The sequence below is a fragment of the Bubalus kerabau genome, chromosome 4 (genome assembly GCF_029407905.1).
Source record: "Bubalus kerabau isolate K-KA32 ecotype Philippines breed swamp buffalo chromosome 4, PCC_UOA_SB_1v2, whole genome shotgun sequence".
NCBI lineage: Eukaryota > Metazoa > Chordata > Mammalia > Artiodactyla > Bovidae > Bubalus > Bubalus kerabau.
Genome location: NC_073627.1, coordinates 174,071,941 through 174,091,334, shown reverse-complemented (window position 1 = coordinate 174,091,334; position 19,394 = coordinate 174,071,941). Strand labels below are relative to the sequence as shown.

Here is a 19,394-nt window from a genome sequence, read left to right as displayed (position 1 = left end):
TTTATTTCATGCTGCTTCCAAAAGGTTAGCTATCAAACAGCTCTGCTGAGGCACCTCAGAATATACGATTATAAACCAAAAAGCTCTTGGGACGTGGCTGCCATGACCACACCGTGGTTTCCGCATCTACTGGATGAAGTGGTACCTCAGAGTAATGCTCCAAATAAAAACCTATAATGCCAAAACTTGGAAATATCATCCTATACTGGCAACATCTAATAATGAAGAGACTGAAACAAGAACTAATTTTTATCTTCCATCAATGATAAAATCCTGACATATTAACACTCATCCCCTCAAAAAAAAAAAAGAGCCTTCAAGACCATTGTTTTCATCTTTTTTTTCTTTTTTTCTTTAATAGCAGGCACCATATGTGTGCCAGGAATTTGCAGACCAAGGGACCAAATACAGAAGCCTATGTTTTGCCTAATCCACATAGATGACACTGAGCAGTTAGGCACCTGGCCTTAAAAAGGTACGGCAGTGCTCATCCAGCTCAGTACCAGCCCTTCACATTGACCATTACTGCTCTCCGTACTGGTTCTGTCAACTCCACGTGCCCTCGCCTTTCCACTCCTGCGCGCATCTTACACACGCCCATGGAACCAGAATGTCGGGATTCCGTACGTGAGATCGCACGTAGGCCCACATCAGGGGGTCACGAAGGGAAGCTGCTGCTACCGCTGCCATCTCCCTTGGTCTCCTCCTCACCCACACGTTCCTTGCCTTCTCTCATGCTTCTCCTGCTTTCTAGACACCTAAGCAAGAAAGGTAGCTGGGTGAGGAGCAAATTCAATCCACCTACTCCATTGCATCCAACCACGTTTTAGAATCCCACCCAACCTTCAGGCTCATCTCAGGTGCTACCCCTTTTAAGGTGTCTTTTTTCAGCCCCTCAAAAAAATGTAGTCACCCTCCACTTTGAAATTTAACAGACTTAGGTTAGCAATCTCCTTTATTACCATTATATCGTAATCATAGCCATGCTGTAACTCCCTGATTCCCCCCCGCCTTCTGAATCCAAGCTTTCTAATCTACTATCTACTTGACCAGTGTCATTACTGTTGTTTCTGTTACCATTAGGTACCATATTAAGTACCTACTATGTGCCAGGCACATGCTAGTAGCTTTAAGTACACCTTCTCATCTTACCCCATCTTCTCATAACTCTATGAAATAGGCACATATCTGGGGGCTTCCCTGGTGGCTCAGAGGGGAAAGCATCTGCCTGCAATGCAGGAGACCCAGGTTCGATTCCTGTGTCAGGAAGATCCCCTGGAGAAGGAAATGGCAACCCACTCCAGTACCCTTGCCTGGAAAATCCATGGCCTTGTAGAAGATGAGGCAAGTGATACTTAGAGGGGGAAGTGAATGGCCACAGGTATCAGCTACTAAGTGGAAGACTTGGATTCTAACATAGGCCTATTTCTCTGCAAAGACCAGACTCTTTCTCCCATACTAGCTGCTTCATTGATAGAACTCTCCAGACGGCTGAAGGAAATGGACTGAGTCCCCTCAAAAAGTCTGGAGCAAGGCATTGCAGAGTCAACAGAAGCAGGAGAGCCATGAGTTGATCTTAACCAGCTCTACCAGCTCCCAAGAGAAGGGTGAGGCTGGGCAGGACAAGATGTTAGACATAGTCAGAGTGGTTCCTGGGCAAGTTATCTTTGGTTTGATTTTAGAAGAATCTCATGGAGCACTTGGGGCTGTAATGTATGCAGAAAGAAAAAGAAAAAAACAGCTTGTATTGCAAGTGTAGGAGGGGGATAGGATGATAACCTGGGGCAAGGTCTATGTCCTTTCAGATTTAAGGAGGACAATAGCCATAAAGACCACATATGTATCCAGGTACATATACTTGTACCTGGATATGTTTGAATATAGAAGGTATGAAATTAGTGCACATACGTACTTGTTTATGTTGCTGAAAAGGAGTCATCTTCTCTAGTCTCCTGGCACCTGCATGCGAGGTACACACAACTGTATTATAATAATATAGGAGACTTAACAGCTCTCCTAACTTTCTTTTTAGACTTTCTTTGACCTCTCTAAGCTCCAGTTTCCTCATTTGTACTATGGGCTTGATATTACCAAGCAGACTTCTAAACTAGTACTGGTGAAAAGAACTTTCTACAATGATGGAATTGTTCCTTAGCCACATTGTCTGATATCATGGCCACTCATCACATTGCTATTAAGCACTTGAAATGTGAGTAGAACCACTGAGGATGGAATCTTCAGTTGTATTTGATTTTAATAACCCTTGTGGCTAGTGACCTCCATACTGCACAGTGCAGCTCTAGACCAATGAATTCAAAGAGTCTTCTTCCTCGTAACCCTTTTCTCTCATGAGGAAATCTTTAGGGTACTTTTGTTGTTGTTGTCATTATTCTCCAGATGAATCATGCTTCAGAAGTTAACAGGAAAGAAGGCACCTAAAGAATCACCAGCACAATCACAAGAGTTAATCTGGCTCTAACATTTTCTTTTGATAAAAATAGAAAGCAGAGTATGATCCACGTGTGTGTTTTTCTGCATTTAGCATATATGCCAAGACAGGTTACAGAGCATGGCAACCTGCATGGCTTGGATAGAGCACTTTGTCCTGGATGTGTGACCCCAAGAATCTATGTATTGAGCCAATACAAAGGCTGTGTGTCTTCCTGCAGCCCTCCTTGGCAAACATTGACAAACAGCTCCTTTAGTCTTTAGGCCATAGAAGACAGAACATAGATGACTTGATAGATGGGAGATAGATAAGAGTTTTAGGTATAGGCATAGAGATATAGACTTCGGTATAGGTGTAGGTGTGGGTATAGATGTAGACATAAAGATGAAGAGGTAGATGTATGGATATAAAGGTAGAGAGACAATCTCCCAGGACATATTCGCCTGGGAGTTCTGAGAAAGAGAGAGCTTCACTTCACTGCAGAATCCATCCTTGCTTAAAAAACAAAAACAACACAAAGACAGACTTACTTATGCCAAGATAGGATTTTCAAGAGTTGGAAAAAGAAAATCCTGGAAAAAAATGCTCACTGAAGTCCATATTGTTCACTACAAAAGCTCTCACTGCTGCCAAAGACTGTCCTGTTCCTTCTACACACAGCATCTCACACAGACTTCACAGCAGTCCTACAAGAACACTCATAGCATGTTTTATTGATGACATGACTCTGACTTGCATTATAGCTAATAGTTTGTCCAAGGAAGTGGTTGAAGAATGACTCAATCTCAAGACAGTTTGTCTATATATCTGTGCTCTTCAACACTCTTCATTTTATATACCGGTGACTTGGAGTTTGCTATATTATCCAAAGCCCTTCTATTGGGTAATTCCAATTAGAAATGTATCTCTCAAGTCCTTTCTCTACATCTGCATCTCTATTCCTGCTGGACTTGTGGACACAGCAGGAGAAGGAAAGGATGGGATGAACTGAAAAAGTAGCATTGACGTATATACACTATCATGTATAAAACAGAGAGCTAATGGGAAGCTGTTGTATAACACAGGGAGCCCAGCCTGGTGCTCTACGACGACCTAGAGTGGTGGGAGTCAGGCTCAAGAGGGAGTGGACACACACACACACATATAGTTATGATTATTACTGATTTGTGTTGTGTATGCAGAAACCAACGCAACATTGTAAAACAGTTATCCTCCAATTTTAAAAATTTAGCAAAAGAAATGTATTTCTCCTATTGTGCTGAAGTTTGCCTTCTTATAACCAATCCTCCTCTCCTCCTGCAATGCACACACATACTGGCTTGTTCTGTCCTTTGAGGCCACAGGGGACAAGCCAGCTCCTGGTTCCCCAGGGTTTATATAGAGTGATCCTGTTCCTCTCCACCTTGGCTTTCTCAACTACCGAATAAATATGCACAGGTCTGCATTCTTTCCTCCTGCGAGATCTTTTCCAGACCTTCCATCACCTGATCCCTTCCTAGGAAGATAAGAAGTGCTTCTGCTTGCGCTTTCTAAAGACTCATGCTCTGATTTTAAAAGCCGTACTATCAGAACATGATCCTTCATGTCTATATGTAACAAACTGCAACCTAAAATAATTTTCCCCAGGTCTGTCCTCAGAGGAGACAGGAATCAGTCAGCTATCTGTATGAGAATATTTTACATTTTTAAAGGTTGTTATTTGCTTTGTATGTTTGCTTCTCTGGTGTAAATATTTCCAGTTCTAGTAAATTTATCTTCATAAGGTTTACCCCCTTACACATCAGTGATTTTGCAGCTCCTCTTTGATCTAGATCCAAGTTGCTGCTGGGCTTAGGACTGGATTCAATGAGGAGGTTAAACTGAAGCAAAAATAGGCTATTAGCTTGGACTCGTGCTACGTTTTGTTCCTTACAGTACAAAAAAATAGCAGCTATTTTTTAATGTGTGCCTACTATGGCCTCGATACCATCTTGGGTGTTTTCTGTGCAGATCTTTAATTCATAATTCCCTCTGGAAGGGTTTTGATCCCTCATTGTACAAGTGAGGTCATGGTTTAGAGAGGATTAATAGCTTGCCCGGGCTTCCCAGGTGGCGCTAGTGGTAAAGAACCTGCCTACCAGTGCAGGAGACCTGAGAGATGCAGGTTCAATCCCTGAGTTGGGAAGATCCCCTGGAGAAGGAAATGGCAACCCACTACAGTATTCCTGCCTGGAGAACTCCATGGACAGAGGAGCCTGGTGGGCTATGATCCATAGGGTCTCAAAGAGTAGGACACAACTGAAGTGACTTAGGATGGATGGACAAGTAGTTTGCCCAAGTCATAGAGTTAGTGACTGGCATTTGTACTCTGGTATGTCTAGTTCCAAAGTCTAGACATTTTCCTCCATGTTGAAGGTATAATGAGTCTTTCCTGAAGTGCAAAAATATCCCCCTGCCCTCAGACCACCAGGAGCCAATATGGGAAATACACAACCCTCAAGAATCACATTTCCTTCCTCCAAACAACAGAGCATTTGGCTGTGCCAGTGCACGTCTCTTACATACAGAGTGAGAAATCCTCAATCAACCCATACTCTGGTCAGTATTTCCCTAGACTTGTTGCCTTTAAGTCTCAACCAATGATTCTAACAGCCTTTTAGATGGAAATTTAAGTCATTTAGCAACACACACAAAAGTCTTGGGTAAAAGTCCAAAAGCATTTCAAACTTGGCCCGTGGCCCTTCCTCCTAAAAAAAAAAAAGGCAAAGAATTGATGGAAAGAGGGTGAGAAAGAACGACTCTGTGGAAGGCTAAGAGAGTTCAAACAATTGCAATAGAATACCCAATCAATAAATATTTGTCCAGTAAACAACTAAGATGGGCTATGGTAGCTTGAGAGAAGACAACTTGCCAAGTTCTCCTCTTCATAATAATTTTCATCCAGTGGGCTTGCCTACATCAAAGATCCACAAATTCTTCTTAGGAACCTAATTAGAATAACAAAGCATACTGACAGCCACCTTCTCTCCGTGTCCTCATATGGCCTTTCCTCTGTACACAAGACAGAAAAGCCAAGTCAGAGAGAAATATGGAGTCTCTTCCTCTTCTAAAGGACATCCTAATCTTCATCAGATTAGGATGCAGCCCTCATGACCTTCAGTTAACCTTGATTACCTCCCTAAGAGCCTTATCTCCAAATATAGTCACACTGAGGGTTAAGGCTTCAATTATGAGTTTGAGGGGAGGGGAAGAAAAAACACTCAGTAAGAATAGTTTAAGTACTTGTTGATTGCAGAAGACAGCAAGGGCTCATGGATACCATTTCTGAGTCATCTCTTGCCCTTGGTCATAGCTTGGATAACTGGTCCTGGAACACTCTGTCAAGTTCTTCTAAAACCCTGATATTTTAAAGTTTTAGAAATAAAAAGGAAGAGAAACTAAAGTTCAAAGATATAGAATATTGTTTCAACCGTCATATTACAAGATGTTAAGCTGGAATAAAAACTCAGTTTGCCTTCTAAAGTCTTGGATTTTAACCTTTGCTTCCCACAGGAGAGGCAAACCATCAGATGGAGTTAATTTCAGATTGGAGAGTCAATAATGAAGGGAGAAATTCCTCAACATCTATGGGACTGTGACCCTCATATCACTCAGTGTGCTCACTCAGCAAATATTGAAGGGATTCAGGAATATATGAGTGATTTCCTCAATGTTTTCACTTACATCATTACTTTGACTCTGATATTATGATCTTCACTGTACAGAAGTAAAATATGACAAATGAAAGTTATATAACTCACCCAAAGGCCCAGAGTTAGGGCTTAGATCCAAACCACATCTGATCTGTCTTATTCCAAAGTTTTGTCCTTTCTCCTTTCTCCTTATATTTCCAAATACTGAATTGTGAGTGAAATCATTCCTTCATGATTGCAAAATTCTTTTAGAGACCATTTTATGACCACACTTCAGCACATACTGAAGGAATAAAAGGAGATCTTCAAACACAGGAAACAAAACATCAAAATTAACTAAGAACTGCAGATATTCAACAGACTCAATTAGCAACAGATACTAACAAGCTTTGGCTTTCCTTTGTTTACTCGTAGGAAAGGACTCCTTCAAGAAGATCAGGAGCAACTGATTTGGATTCTGCTCTCTGCTTCTGAATCCCGGATTCTACCTAAGAGTAAGATACCCTAGGACCACAAACACCCTGAGACATTCAGCCAAACTCACCTCCACCATGGGGGTCATGATTCGGCTATGGGCAGGCCTCTTCCTAGCTCTGCTTGCCCTTCCAGCCGAAGGTGGTGTCCTCAAGAAAGTCATCCGGCACAAGCGGCAGAGTGGGATGAATGTCACCCTGCCAGAGGAAAACCAGCCGGTGGTGTTTAATCACGTCTACAATATCAAGCTGCCCGTGGGGTCCCAGTGTTCGGTAGATCTGGAATCTGCCAGCGGGGAGAAAGACTTGGCCCCACCGTCAGAGCCCCGGGAAAGCTTCCAGGAGCACACGGTGGACGGGGAAAACCAGATCGTCTTCACTCACCGCATCAACATCCCCCGCCGGGCCTGTGGTTGTGCAGCTGCTCCTGATGTCAAGGAGCTTCTGAGCAGACTGGAGGAGCTGGAGAACCTGGTGTCTTCCCTGCGGGAACAGTGCACCTCGGGAGCGGGATGCTGCCTGCAGTCTGCCGAAGGTAGGAGCTGGTGACGGGTCCAGCCCCTCACTGTATGGATGGGAGGAACGGTGAGCCAGGCAGGATCCGTCAGTTGTTTCCAGAGTTGGTTCCCTGGGGAACCAGCCTCAGAAGGTGTTCATTCAAAAGAGATTTAATGGACAAACGACTGTGGAGAATGTAACCATATCTAATAGGCTCTGGGAGAGTCATGGTGACAAATGTTTCAGAGGAATTTTCAGGCCTCTGAGAAATCTTGCTTTGAAAAACCCTTTCTTACTTTTAAGTACTAGTTTCTAAAACTAGGGCTTCCCTGGTGGCTCAGCTGGTAAAGAATCCGCCTGCAAGGCCAGAGACCTGGGTTTGATCCTGGGTTGGGAAGATCCACTGGAGAAGGGAAAGGCTATCCACTCCTGTATTCTGGCCTGGAGAATTCCATGGACTGTATAGTCCATGGGGTCACAAAGAGTCAGACACGACTGAGCGACTTTCACTTCACTTCTAAAACTTCTTTGACAATGACATCCGCTCATTCCATACCCTGAAACCCTAATAGTGTATTTTGAAATCCCTCACCCAAAGATCGTTCTCTGGAAAGTAGTAATGTACCCCCATCACCCTGTTGTATAAATAAGGAAACTGAGGTCAAAAAGGAAGTTGGGATTCCCCAAGGTCCTGACCTAAGTGGCCAAGTTAGGACTTAAATGACAGTATTCCATACCCTGGTGTTCTCACAAAGTTACAGCCTACAGTGATGTAAAATTTGGGGGAAATAGGAAAAAACATTCCAGTTTAAAGGCAACAATGATGATGATCACATGTGAACTAAGTCCTTTATATATTGGGTTGGCTTGTAGCCTACAGAAAACTCAAATGAACTTTTTGGCCAATTCAATACCAGGCACTATAATTCACTGTCTCATTTAATCCTCCCAACAACCCTTTGAGATAAAGTTTAATACCCCCATTCTATAGATCTAAGAAATGAGACTCAAAAAAAGTTAAGCAACTGGCACAAGAAGACACAAAGAGTGATAAGAAACAGGAGCTTTGGCGGTGCCTGTGTTTCCCAGAACTCTGCCTGTCTCCAGGTGCATCTTTTTTTTAAGGAATTTTGCCACTTTGGAATTCTGTCTTCATTTCCATTCCCTAAAGTTGATAAAAATACATGGGTTTCAACAATGCCAAATCAGAGGTGAAAATATCTATTTCTGCCACTCATAAAACAAACAAACAAAATACTAGAAAGTATTTTGACAGATTATTCCAAGAGCAGCTCCAATCAAGAGCAACCCGAATCATCATAAATTGAGGCTCTACTGTAACTGCGTGGACACCAGGCCCTTCTGCAGCGGCCAGGGCAACTTCAGCACTGAAGGCTGTGGCTGCGTGTGGGGACCCAGCTGGAAAGGCTACTCATCATAATAATAAGCCCTAATCATCATAAATTGAGAGTACTGTAGGACATCCTTTAGGTTTCCAAGGCAAAAAAAAAGTTTATGTACAAATTAGTTCATCTTCCACTTCTTTCAACCCCTAGTAAAATGCAGAGGGAATTTATAGAATAGGACTAATAGAACCCAAAGGAATGGCTTAAAAAACTCATTAATGCAGTGCTATCCATTAGAACTATGAGCCACTTATGTAATTAATCATAACTTTTCCAGTAGTCATACTAATTAAATGAAAAAGGAACAGGTAAAATGATTTTAATCATTCATCCAATATAAGTAAATAATCTTTCAGCTTGGAAACTATACAAAAATTATTAACGGATATTTTACATTCTTTTCTTGTATGCTTTCTTTGAAATCCAGAGTGTTTGTAGTTCACATTTAGAGCACATCAAAATTCAGGCTCAGTTCAGTTCAGTTCACTCGCTCAGTTGTGTCTGACTCTTTGCGACCCCATGAATTGCAGCACGCCAGGCCTCCCTGTCCATCACCAACTCCCGGAGTTCACCCAGACTCACGTCCATCAAGTCAGTGATGCCATCCAGCCATCTCATCCTCTGTCATCCCCTTCTCCTCCTGCCCCCAACCCCTCCCAGCATCAGTCTTTTCCAATGAGGTGGCCAAAGTACTGGAGTTTCAGCTCAGGCTAGCCACAGTTTAATGGTTTAGAGGCCAAATGTGTCTAACAGCTACCATACAAGATGACATAGTTTTAGATTCTCACTTTTCAAGACAAATTTTTTCTTAAAATTGACTTCCTTCCTGCTGTCAGGAAGGAGATACAATGTATTAATGCAACTGTATATAGATGCAGATAAAATGGAGCAAGTTTTGTTTGTTTCTTTCCCTTGATTGCATGGAGGCCATACCTGCCACTGCTGCAACTTCAGCCAAGACATTGTGGAAAAAGATGGATGCACATGAGCTCTGTGGGGGCTGAGTCTAACAGAAAGCTGTCCTAGCTGAATCAGAAAGCCACTCCTTAGCTGCCTCATTTCAGTTACTGAAAATTTAGAAAACTTTGGTCACCTAAGCACATATACCGACTTAAGTCAACCAAGACCCTCTGCAAGAGGAAATCAGAATCAGCACAACGGTGGGTCCTTAATGTCCTCATTTAACCCAATCAACCCCAGGTGAGTGGGCCATGGGTCCCACCTGACCGATGGAGAATCTGAGCTCCAGAGTGTCTAAGTCATTTTGCAAATGCAGCACAGTTATTGAGTCAAGGCATCAGAAGTGAGTTCAGTTCAACAATTATTTCTTGGTGAAACACGTATTTTCTTACATGGCTAACCTTGGCTAACTATGGGAGAAGTAAAAACACAGCCCAGCAAGATGCATTCCACAGGCAGTGGTTTAACCCTTGGAGTCACAGGAATACCTGAAAATCTGATGAAAATGAGTCTTCTCCCCAGGGATGGAAACACACACACACACACACACACACACACACACACACACACACGTACACACACAATTTCAGAGAGTATAGCTTAAGAATGCCTGCCTAGTGTCATTGGTTGTGAAAGTGTTAGTCACTCAGTCATGTCCAACTCTTTGCAACTCTATGGACTGTAGCCTACCAGGCTCCTCTGTCCATGGAATTCTCCAGGCCAGAATACTGGAGTGGCTTGCCATTCCCTTTCTCCAGGGGATCTTCCTGACCCAGGTACCGAACCCAGGTCTCCTGCATTGCAGGCAGATCCTTTACTATCTGAGCCACCAGGGAAACCCAAAATAGAAGACCAGCCCAATGTGGGGCTCCAACCCATGACCATGAGATTAAGAGTCTCATGCTCTTAACAGACTGAGCTAGCCAGGCAGCCTCACCTGATTCCACACAATAACCAATTGATTTTCAAGCCAGACGGGGCCTAAGAGGCCACCTTGCTCTAATGGAATTTGAATCTGGGTTTTGTGGGTAGAAGCCAAGAAAGCAAGCTGCCCCTGCTCAGAGAGAGACTCTGTTCTCTTCCCTGCAGGCCGCGTGGACACCAGGCCCTTCTGCAGCGGCCGGGGCAACTTCAGCACAGAAGGCTGCGGTTGCGTGTGTGAACCCGGCTGGAAAGGCCCCAACTGCTCTGAGCCCGAGTGCCCAGGCAACTGTCACCTGCACGGCCAGTGTCTGGATGGCCAGTGCGTGTGCGATGAGGGCTTCACCGGCGAGGACTGCAGCCAGCTGGCCTGTCCCAGCGACTGCAACGACCAGGGCAAGTGCGTGGATGGGGCCTGCGTCTGCTTTGAAGGCTACTCGGGGCTCGACTGCAGCCAGGAGACATGCCCAGTGCCCTGCAGCAAGGAGCATGGCCGCTGCGTGAACGGCCGCTGCGTGTGCCAGGAGGGCTTTGCGGGAGAGGACTGCAGGGAGCCCCTGTGTCTGCACAACTGCCACGGCCGCGGGCGCTGTGTGGAGAATGAGTGTGTGTGCAACGAGGGCTTCACGGGCGACGACTGCGGGGAACTCGTCTGCCCCAACGACTGCTTTGACCGCGGCCGCTGCCTCAACGGCACCTGCTCCTGCGACGAGGGCTTCACCGGCGAGGACTGCGGCCAGCTCGCCTGTCCCCACGCCTGCCATGGCCACGGCCGCTGTGATGAAGGCCAGTGCGTGTGCCACGAGGGCTTTGCGGGCCCAGACTGCAGCGAGCGGCGCTGCCCCTCCGACTGCCATGAGCGCGGCCGCTGTGTGGACGGGCGTTGCGAGTGCAACGATGGCTTCACCGGCGCAGACTGCGGAGAGCTGCAGTGTCCCCGCGACTGCAGCGGCCATGGACGCTGCATGAACGGGCAGTGCGTGTGCGATGAGGGCTACACCGGCGAGGACTGCGGGCAGCGGCGGTGCCCCTCCGACTGCCACGGCCGTGGGCGCTGCGTGGACGGGCGCTGTGAGTGCCAGCCCGGCTTCCAGGGTGATGACTGCGGCGAGATGAGCTGCCCGCACGACTGCCACCAGCACGGGCGCTGCGTGAACGGCATGTGTGTGTGTGACGACGCCTACACGGGCGAGGACTGCCGCGAGCTCCGCTGCCCCGGGGACTGCAGCCAGCGCGGCCGCTGCGTGGACGGGCGCTGCGTGTGCGAGGACGGCTTCGCTGGCCCCGACTGCGCGGACCTCGCCTGTCCTGGCAACTGCCACGGCCGCGGGCGCTGCGTGGACGGCCAGTGCGTGTGCCTCGAGGGCTTCACCGGGCCCGACTGCGCGCAGCGCAGGTGTCCCGGCGACTGTCACGGCCAGGGCCGCTGCGTGGACGGCCAGTGCGTGTGCCACGAGGGCTTCACCGGACCCGACTGTGCACAGCGCTCCTGTCCCAACGACTGCAGCAACTGGGGGCAGTGCGTCTCTGGCCGCTGCATTTGCAATGAGGGATACACCGGGGAAGACTGCTCCCAGGGTGAGTAGCAGCCTCCAGCGAACTGGCGTCAGGTGCTGGCATGTGCTGGAAATCTCTGTGTTACCCTAAACACACACATGCACACACAAAAGCACACGCTCTTTGAAGGAGCCCTGGTCTCTCACCTGTTTCAGAGCTTCCATTTGGGGGTCAGAGGCTCAGAGAGGTTCTGGAATTGTCCCAAGGACACACAGCTTATAGCTCACACAGCTGGTACCTGAATCTGGGTAACTCCTCTATGCTGAGTTTCACAACCGGTGCCCAAGATAAGGTAGATGAAATGATTACCTCCCTTTTGCTAAACATCAACCTTCTTTCCTACTCTACACACTGACATGTAAAACTGATATGACATAAACTAAATCCCTCTATTTGGATGGAGTTAAAATTCAACTCAATTGAATGGACAGTGAGATTACATAAAACAAACTATTTTAAATGCATGCTCAGCTAAAGACCAATGTTGATCACCTATGAAGCAGACTTGTCTCTTCAATCATCTTTTTGTTGCTGTCCTTGATCCCAAGGACTCTGAGTGCCTTAGAGGAGCATTAGCCCAGCAGTTAGCACAGGGCATGTATTCAAATCAAGAGAAACACACAAAGACCAATAATGTTCGTGTTTAATGAGAGTCTTTGTACTTCCCTTATCCACCATATATACTTGTAATGGAGAATATCAGCTTGATTAAAGCCATCAGCACATAAGAATAAACATGTGGCTCTGTGTGTGACATGGCCAAGCCACGGAGGCCTGTATGGAAGGAACACCAGTCTGGCAGGGAGAAGTAAGTTCCCAATCTGATGAGTCAGTGAAGTAGAGCAAGTCCCACTCACCTCTAAGCAAAGCAAAGAGTTGGACTAGATGAGCCTAAAACACCCTTCAAGGGCTAAGGATATAGACTTGAAGTTCAGAGCAGAAAGCCAAGCTCAGGCTGCACTTTCTCCTGCAGATGGCCTGAATCTAAACTAAGGTCCAAGGAATAGAAACAAGTTGAAAGCCACACTGCAGACCTGGAACTTGACCCTAAAGGCAAGGGGTGGCCCCCAAAAGTTTTGAAGATGAGCACAGTAGACTGGACCTGTCTCTTCCCCTGCCAATCACAGAGGCCCCAAATCTCCTAAAATGCAGACTCATCAAGTACCCCCCTGCTGTGACCCATAGAGTGTGTTACTGACACCATCTACCCAAGCTGTCCTTCCTTTTTCCTGCCAGTGTCCCCTCCCAAAGACCTCATCGTGACAGAAGTGACAGAAGAGACCGTAAACCTGGCCTGGGACAATGAGATGCGGGTCACAGAGTACCTCATCGTGTACACGCCCACCCATGAGGATGGCCTGGAAATGCAGTTCCGGGTCCCTGGAGACCAGACATCCGCCACCATCCGGGAGCTGGAGCCTGGCGTGGAGTACTTTATCCGTGTGTTCGCCATCCTGGAGAACAAGAAGAGCATTCCAGTCAGCGCCAGGGTGGCCACATGTGAGTGCACAGAACCCTTCTTGGCAGTCTCAACTGCCCCCTGCCTGCCCAGTGCATAACCCACCCCCACTGGCATGTGTTACTGCCTCACCTTTGCCCCACAGGCCAGTGGCTGACTTCATACAGTTACACCAGCTAAAACTCTGGAATCCAGTGACGTCCACTGAATTAAAAAAAAAAAAAAAGTTGAAATATAGTTGATTTACAATGTTAATTTCTGCCATATGGCAAAGTGATTCAGCTATACACACATACACACATATATATATACATTTTTCTACAGCTTACTGAATATCTTTAAAGACACTCATCACATGCTAACTCATATAACTCACAACAACCCTGTGAGACAGGAGCTATTGTTAACCCATTTTACAGATGAGGAAACTGAGACCCCCAAATGGCTAAGCCTCTTGTTCCAAACCAAACAGTTAATAAGTGGCCGAGATGGAATTTGAACCCTGGCAGTCTTAAATACTCTGTGGAACTCACTGTACAAATATTTAAAATATACAAAAGTGGAAACATTAAGTTTCAAGTTATTCTTCCTTTAAGAGTTCAACATCAGAAAAATTACCTCCACCCTTAAAAAGCAAGTTGTGGTTAGAAATTGGCCTTTTTTGCTTCCTAAGAATAACCTTGGCAGCTTTTTATTAAACTTGTGCTTCAGGCCAGGAACCATGGCCAGCAGTCATTGTGGAATACATCATTTAGTCTCAAAACAGTCCCCAGGGGCAGGCATACTTACCCTCCTTCTCTTGGGTGAAGAAACTAAGGTTCAGGGCATTGTGTTCCACTCAACCAAGCACACAAAAGTTGTAATGATCGAGCTTATGATCATGACATATGATCAGCCCATATGTCTGATTCTAACGTCTATGCTCATATTAAGTTTAAGCATATGAAATTACAAATATTCAATCATATGGATGGCCCTTATATTAATTTTCATGATGCCTCAAAGTCAACAGCATCCCAGAAGAACCCTTAAAAAGACTCCAGCTCTGACGATCAGCCCCGTGGGGTTTGGTGGAATGATGTCTGTCCCTCACCATTACACATGGACTCATTCTTACCTCCTCTCTGTGCTCTTCCTGACAGACCTGCCTACACCTGAAGGTCTAAAATTCAAGTCCATCAAGGAGACATCTGTGGAAGTGGAGTGGGATCCTCTGGACATCGCTTTTGAAACATGGGAGGTCATCTTCCGGAATATGGTGAGGAGCACAGAAGAGGAGCGGGCATGTTTGTCCACGAGAACCAGAAAGATGCTAATGGGGTTTTGCAAACTTTTCCGTCAAGTCCGCTTCCCTGGCTTTGGGTGGGGGACAAGGCTAACTAAAAGGGCTTCCCTGGTGGCACAGTGGTAAAGAATCTTCCTGCGAATGCAAGAGACACAAGAGATGTGGGTTCTATCCCTGGGCCTGGAAGGTTCCCTGGAGAAGGAAATGGCAACCCATTCCAGTCTTCTTGCCTGGGATATACCATAGACAGAGGAGCCAGGTGGGCTACAGTCCACGGGGTTGCAAAGAGTTAGACATGACCAAGCACACACGCACTCAAGGCTCTAATTAGACCCTGCATATCTGCATATATGTCACTTGATTTTAAGAAATCAAAAAGCATGGCATTTAGGACTGAGTGCCTAGACAAACAGATGGCAAGTCCTCTCTAGGTTCTGATTGCCTGTTACAGTCTTGCAAATCTCCACTCAGAGGCAATAATGTGTATATAATAATGGTATATGTAGTAACTGATTCTATACAGCAGAAACTAACGCAACATCATAAATCAACTATACTCCAATAATGTTTTAGACAAAGAAAATTAAATGGTCTCTGTCTCAAATGCCTCCAGGCACATCTGAGATTGACTATCCTTTCTCTCTGTGCCTAAAAGCACACATGAGACAGGAAAGTGGGTCCCTGAGTTCAAAGCCAGGCTCTGCCACTTACAACTATGTGACGATGGGACAATCACCCGACTTTTAGGATGCCAGTTTCTTCATCTGTGAAAGGAAGGACTGATTTTGTGGCTCCAGAGTGCCTGTGCTTCTCACACCTCTCAGTTTTCTTGGGTGTCAAAGGGGTGAGTAGAGAGGTCTATGGGAGGGCGTCTTTATCGTCTCTCTATCCTCAGCACCCACCATACTGATCAGATGCTTAGTAAGTGCCTAGTGAACAGATGGAAGAGTGAAAGAGGAAAGAAGGAACACAAAATGAATGAATCACATAAACGAAGGGTCTGGCATTGCCTTAGGTCTTACAAAGAGGCCTCTATGTTTCAGAATAAAGACGATGAGGAAGAGATCACCAAGAGCCTGCGGAGGCCAGAGACCACGTACCGGCAAACTGGCCTGGCTCCCGGGCAGGAGTATGAGATATCCTTGCACATCGTGAAAAACAATACCCGGGGCCCTGGCCTGAAGAGAGTGACAACTACCCGTGAGTATTACCTTTAATACCACTGTAAAGCTTGTTGACTGCAAAGCACCTCTAGTTGATAGCATGCTCTCTTACAGAGCTGCTGCTAAGTCACTTCAGTCGTGTCCGACTCTGTGCGACCCCACAGACAGCAGCCCACCAGGCTCCCCCGTCCCTGGGATTCTCCAGGCAAGAACACTGGAGTGGGTTGCCATTTCCTGCTCCAGTGCATGAAAGTGAAAAGTGAAAGTGAAGTCGCTCAGTCGTGTCCGACTCTTAGCGACCCCATGGACTGCAGCCCACCAAGGCTTCTCCATCCATGCGATTTTCCAGGCAAGAGTACTGGAGTGGGGTGCCATCGCCTTCTCCGCTCTTACAAAGCAGCAGTGTCAATTCACTTTTGCTACCTAAAAAACAAACTCCAAACTTAGTAGCTTAAAATGATTGCACGTTTGTGATCAGGGGTTGGACAATCTTCCTCTTCTCCACTGGACTCACTTAAAGCATCTGTGTGGTCTGGTTGACCTGGGATGGCCTCAGCCAGGATGGTGTCCTTCTGCCCCACACAGTCCCCCAGCCTCCCACAGGCTAGCCTGGACCTGGCCTCACAGCAGCTGAGCAAGTTCACAACCAGCACTGGGTCACTTCTACCAAAGCAAATCTCAGGGCCAGTCCAGATGGAAAGGGTGGGGAAACAGACCCATCTCTTTATGAGAGACGTTTCAGTGTGACATTTCAAAGGGGGCGCTGATACAGGAAAATACCTGAGATTCTAGCAAATGAGCCACCACACCATCCGATTCAATATTAGTAACCAGTCTTAATGAAAGAGGTAGGGCAAATATTAATGCTGTTCTTTTTCAAGAGTAGAAACTGAGGCTTAGAGAAGCGGAATCAGTTTAACTAACACCATGTGGTTAATCCTATCAGGGCAAGAATTTTTAAGCCTGGGTTTAGTTTTATGACTTTAACCCCATTAACAATAACATTGACTAGGCTCTGGGTTATGTAGTGTTAATTCTGCAACAGGAACCTAAATAAAATGTAGCTCAGTACTAAAGATGTCAGAACTTCTTGGGGGTCGACGTGGCACTGTTATATCATTTGGTGGGCGGACTAAAAATCCTGAATTTGGAATTGTTCTACAGAGAAGCAAATTTTTATAAATAAATAAATAAAATTATTCTGTGCTGACATTTGGGAAAATCTCTTTATCTTCTTCAAGATAACACGTATGCCAACTGCTTAAGGAATTGACTCTTCTTGGCAGGGAGTGATTGGAAAATTTACATCTGTTGACTAATGACAAGAAAGAACATCTTGCATTTAAATATTTGCACATTTTGCTTAACTCAGATCCAACAATTCAATTCATAAGACTGTCTTTTTTTATAAGCAAGTGTTTTCCATCATCTTGACAACATCCCACTGTGGTAGGTAGAAGACGGGTACCAACAAGAAAAAAAATCATTAGATCACCAGAAAGGCACAGAAAAGATCAAACACAGAGACAGTACACTGAAAACACAAAAGGCGTTTCTTTCATCTGCCCTTTTCTTTTTAATCTGAATTTGGGGACTGGTTGCTTTACTTTCTTCTTTTTGCAGGACAAACACCCCAACATCTGAAGTTTCATAATCACATTAATACTAACACTGAAAGGCAGATTCTTACCTGTTTATTTTGCTGATACCTGGTCTTTTTCCAAATTTAAAGAAAGGATCTTAATGTTTTCATTTTCAGCTCCTTCCCTCTCGGCTCTATACAGAGATTGTATAACAACCATTTCTGATGCATAATTGTTTTTGAGAGGCACTGACATTTAAGGAGAAGGAACATGGGTTTTGGATCCAAACAGTCCTGAGTTTGAATTCTAGCTTCACCACTCACCACCACTTTAGGCAGATTCACTTCTTTAAGCCTCAGACTCACCATCTGGAAACTGGGCTCACAGTATCTTCCTATGGCATAGTCATGAGAGTTAAGACTTAAAGTGACAAAGCACTGTGATTGGCACACAGTAACTCAAGACCGTGTTAATCTCCTGGATGGAAGGGATCGCAAGCTAGGAGAAGATCAGTGTCCTTAATTCAATCTCTATTTCTTTAATGAAAGGGCTGTTAAGAAAGACAGTAGGTATGGCTTGGGTGTTTCCCAGCACCTCAAAGAACACAGAACATGCGCTTCACTGTTGAATTGCGGCATCGGTTTCACTATGCACTTTATACTTTCGTGTCTGTGAGCTGAGACTTACGCATCAACGTCTAGGGTTCAAAAAATAGACATTGCAGGTTTCTCACAATCGACTCTGAATTATTCCTTCTCATTCCTTTTATAAAACCGAGTCCCCCTTCATTCAATATTGTTTTCTCATGAATGCTGAAAACACAAACCTAACTATGTTTAAAAAAATGAAGAAAGAAACATTGACTGGATGCCTTAATGTCTTAATTTTATGCTTGGTATGTTTTAATGCATTAAAATTTTTACATAATTAGAAAAAAGTTAAAACATAGATGACAAAGCCTGATGGTATGCTGTGGATTCAGAAAGGTCAAAGACCCACTCTCTAAATGAATGAATGACTATATAGATAAGTTTAAATAAACTTATCTATATAGTCAGTTTGAATAAACCGTAGAGAAATCTGTTTTGGAATAGTTAGAAAAGTACAATATTCAAAAGCTCTTCTTTTTTATTTTGGTAAGAACACTTATCCTGAGCTCTATCCTCTTAATCCTGATGCTGGGAAAAATTGAGGGCAAGAGTAGAAGGGGATGACAGAGGATGAGATGGTCAGATGGCATCACCGACTCAATGGAAACACACTTTCAAGAGAGTAATACAGTATTGTCGACTAGAGGTACAATGGTGTACAACACATCTCTAGAGCTCAGTCATCCTGCAGACTGAAACTTTTACCCATAGGGGAGGAAGTGTGTGTTTATCTGTTTGCAACAGGGTCAGAGAAGGGTTTTGTTAGAAAGTGACTGATAAGAGGGATTTTGAAGGATGAAGAGGAGATTTCTAGGGAGAGGAGCACTCTCAGGAAGAAGAAACAGGGGAACTGAAGGTTCAGAGGCATCAGCTCACTCTTGGAGGAGAGGTGCGCTGTCGGGGCAGGAAGCACAAGGCCTTTGGGGCAGGAGGAAGACCGAGATGAGGACTTGGAAACTGACAAGGCTTGAGATAGCCATGACCTTCTTGCTTGAGCTATTTCCATCAAAGCTAACTTCCCATACATTATCAAGATAGTCATTGCCTCAGTTTTCTGCTCCATTATTCTGATGGAGAAGTCACCAATTAGGGAGTTTTGTCTCACTGGAAAACCAGAGAGACTGAGTTGATGTTTTTCAAGTGAAACACCCACTGTGTGTTTCTTAAACTTATGATAATGATGATAGTCATAATAATAATAATAATCATGACTATTTATCGTATAACTACTATGTAGCAGGCTCTGTGCTAGATGCTTGGCATGCATTATTTCCATTAACATTTGAAAAACCAAACAAAAAAAACCCTACAAGTTAGCA

General features: G+C 45.1%; 1 protein-coding gene and 1 non-coding gene across 6 annotated transcripts in view; one reads left to right on the top strand and one right to left on the bottom strand.

Moving 5' to 3' along the window:
* TNC (tenascin C) overlaps positions 1–19,394 on the top strand; it is a 101,888-nt gene that overhangs the window by 23,141 nt on the left and 59,353 nt on the right. For 4 of the 5 annotated variants that reach the window (XM_055579461.1, XM_055579460.1, XM_055579463.1 and 1 more), the window contains exons 2-6: positions 6,535–7,128; positions 10,547–11,956; positions 13,172–13,435; positions 14,537–14,652; positions 15,723–15,879. In XM_055579461.1, coding sequence (XP_055435436.1) covers positions 6,672–7,128; positions 10,547–11,956; positions 13,172–13,435; positions 14,537–14,652; positions 15,723–15,879 — 2,404 coding nt within the window. In that variant the 5' untranslated portion in view covers positions 6,535–6,671. Of the gene's footprint in view, positions 1–6,534; positions 7,129–10,546; positions 11,957–13,171; positions 13,436–14,536; positions 14,653–15,722; positions 15,880–19,394 lie in introns of those variants that run through there. The other variant, XM_055579464.1, reaches the window with a different exon arrangement.
* On the bottom strand, positions 10,312–10,386 carry TRNAK-CUU (transfer RNA lysine (anticodon CUU)). The gene has a single exon. It is a non-coding gene; the product is annotated as a tRNA-Lys (tRNA).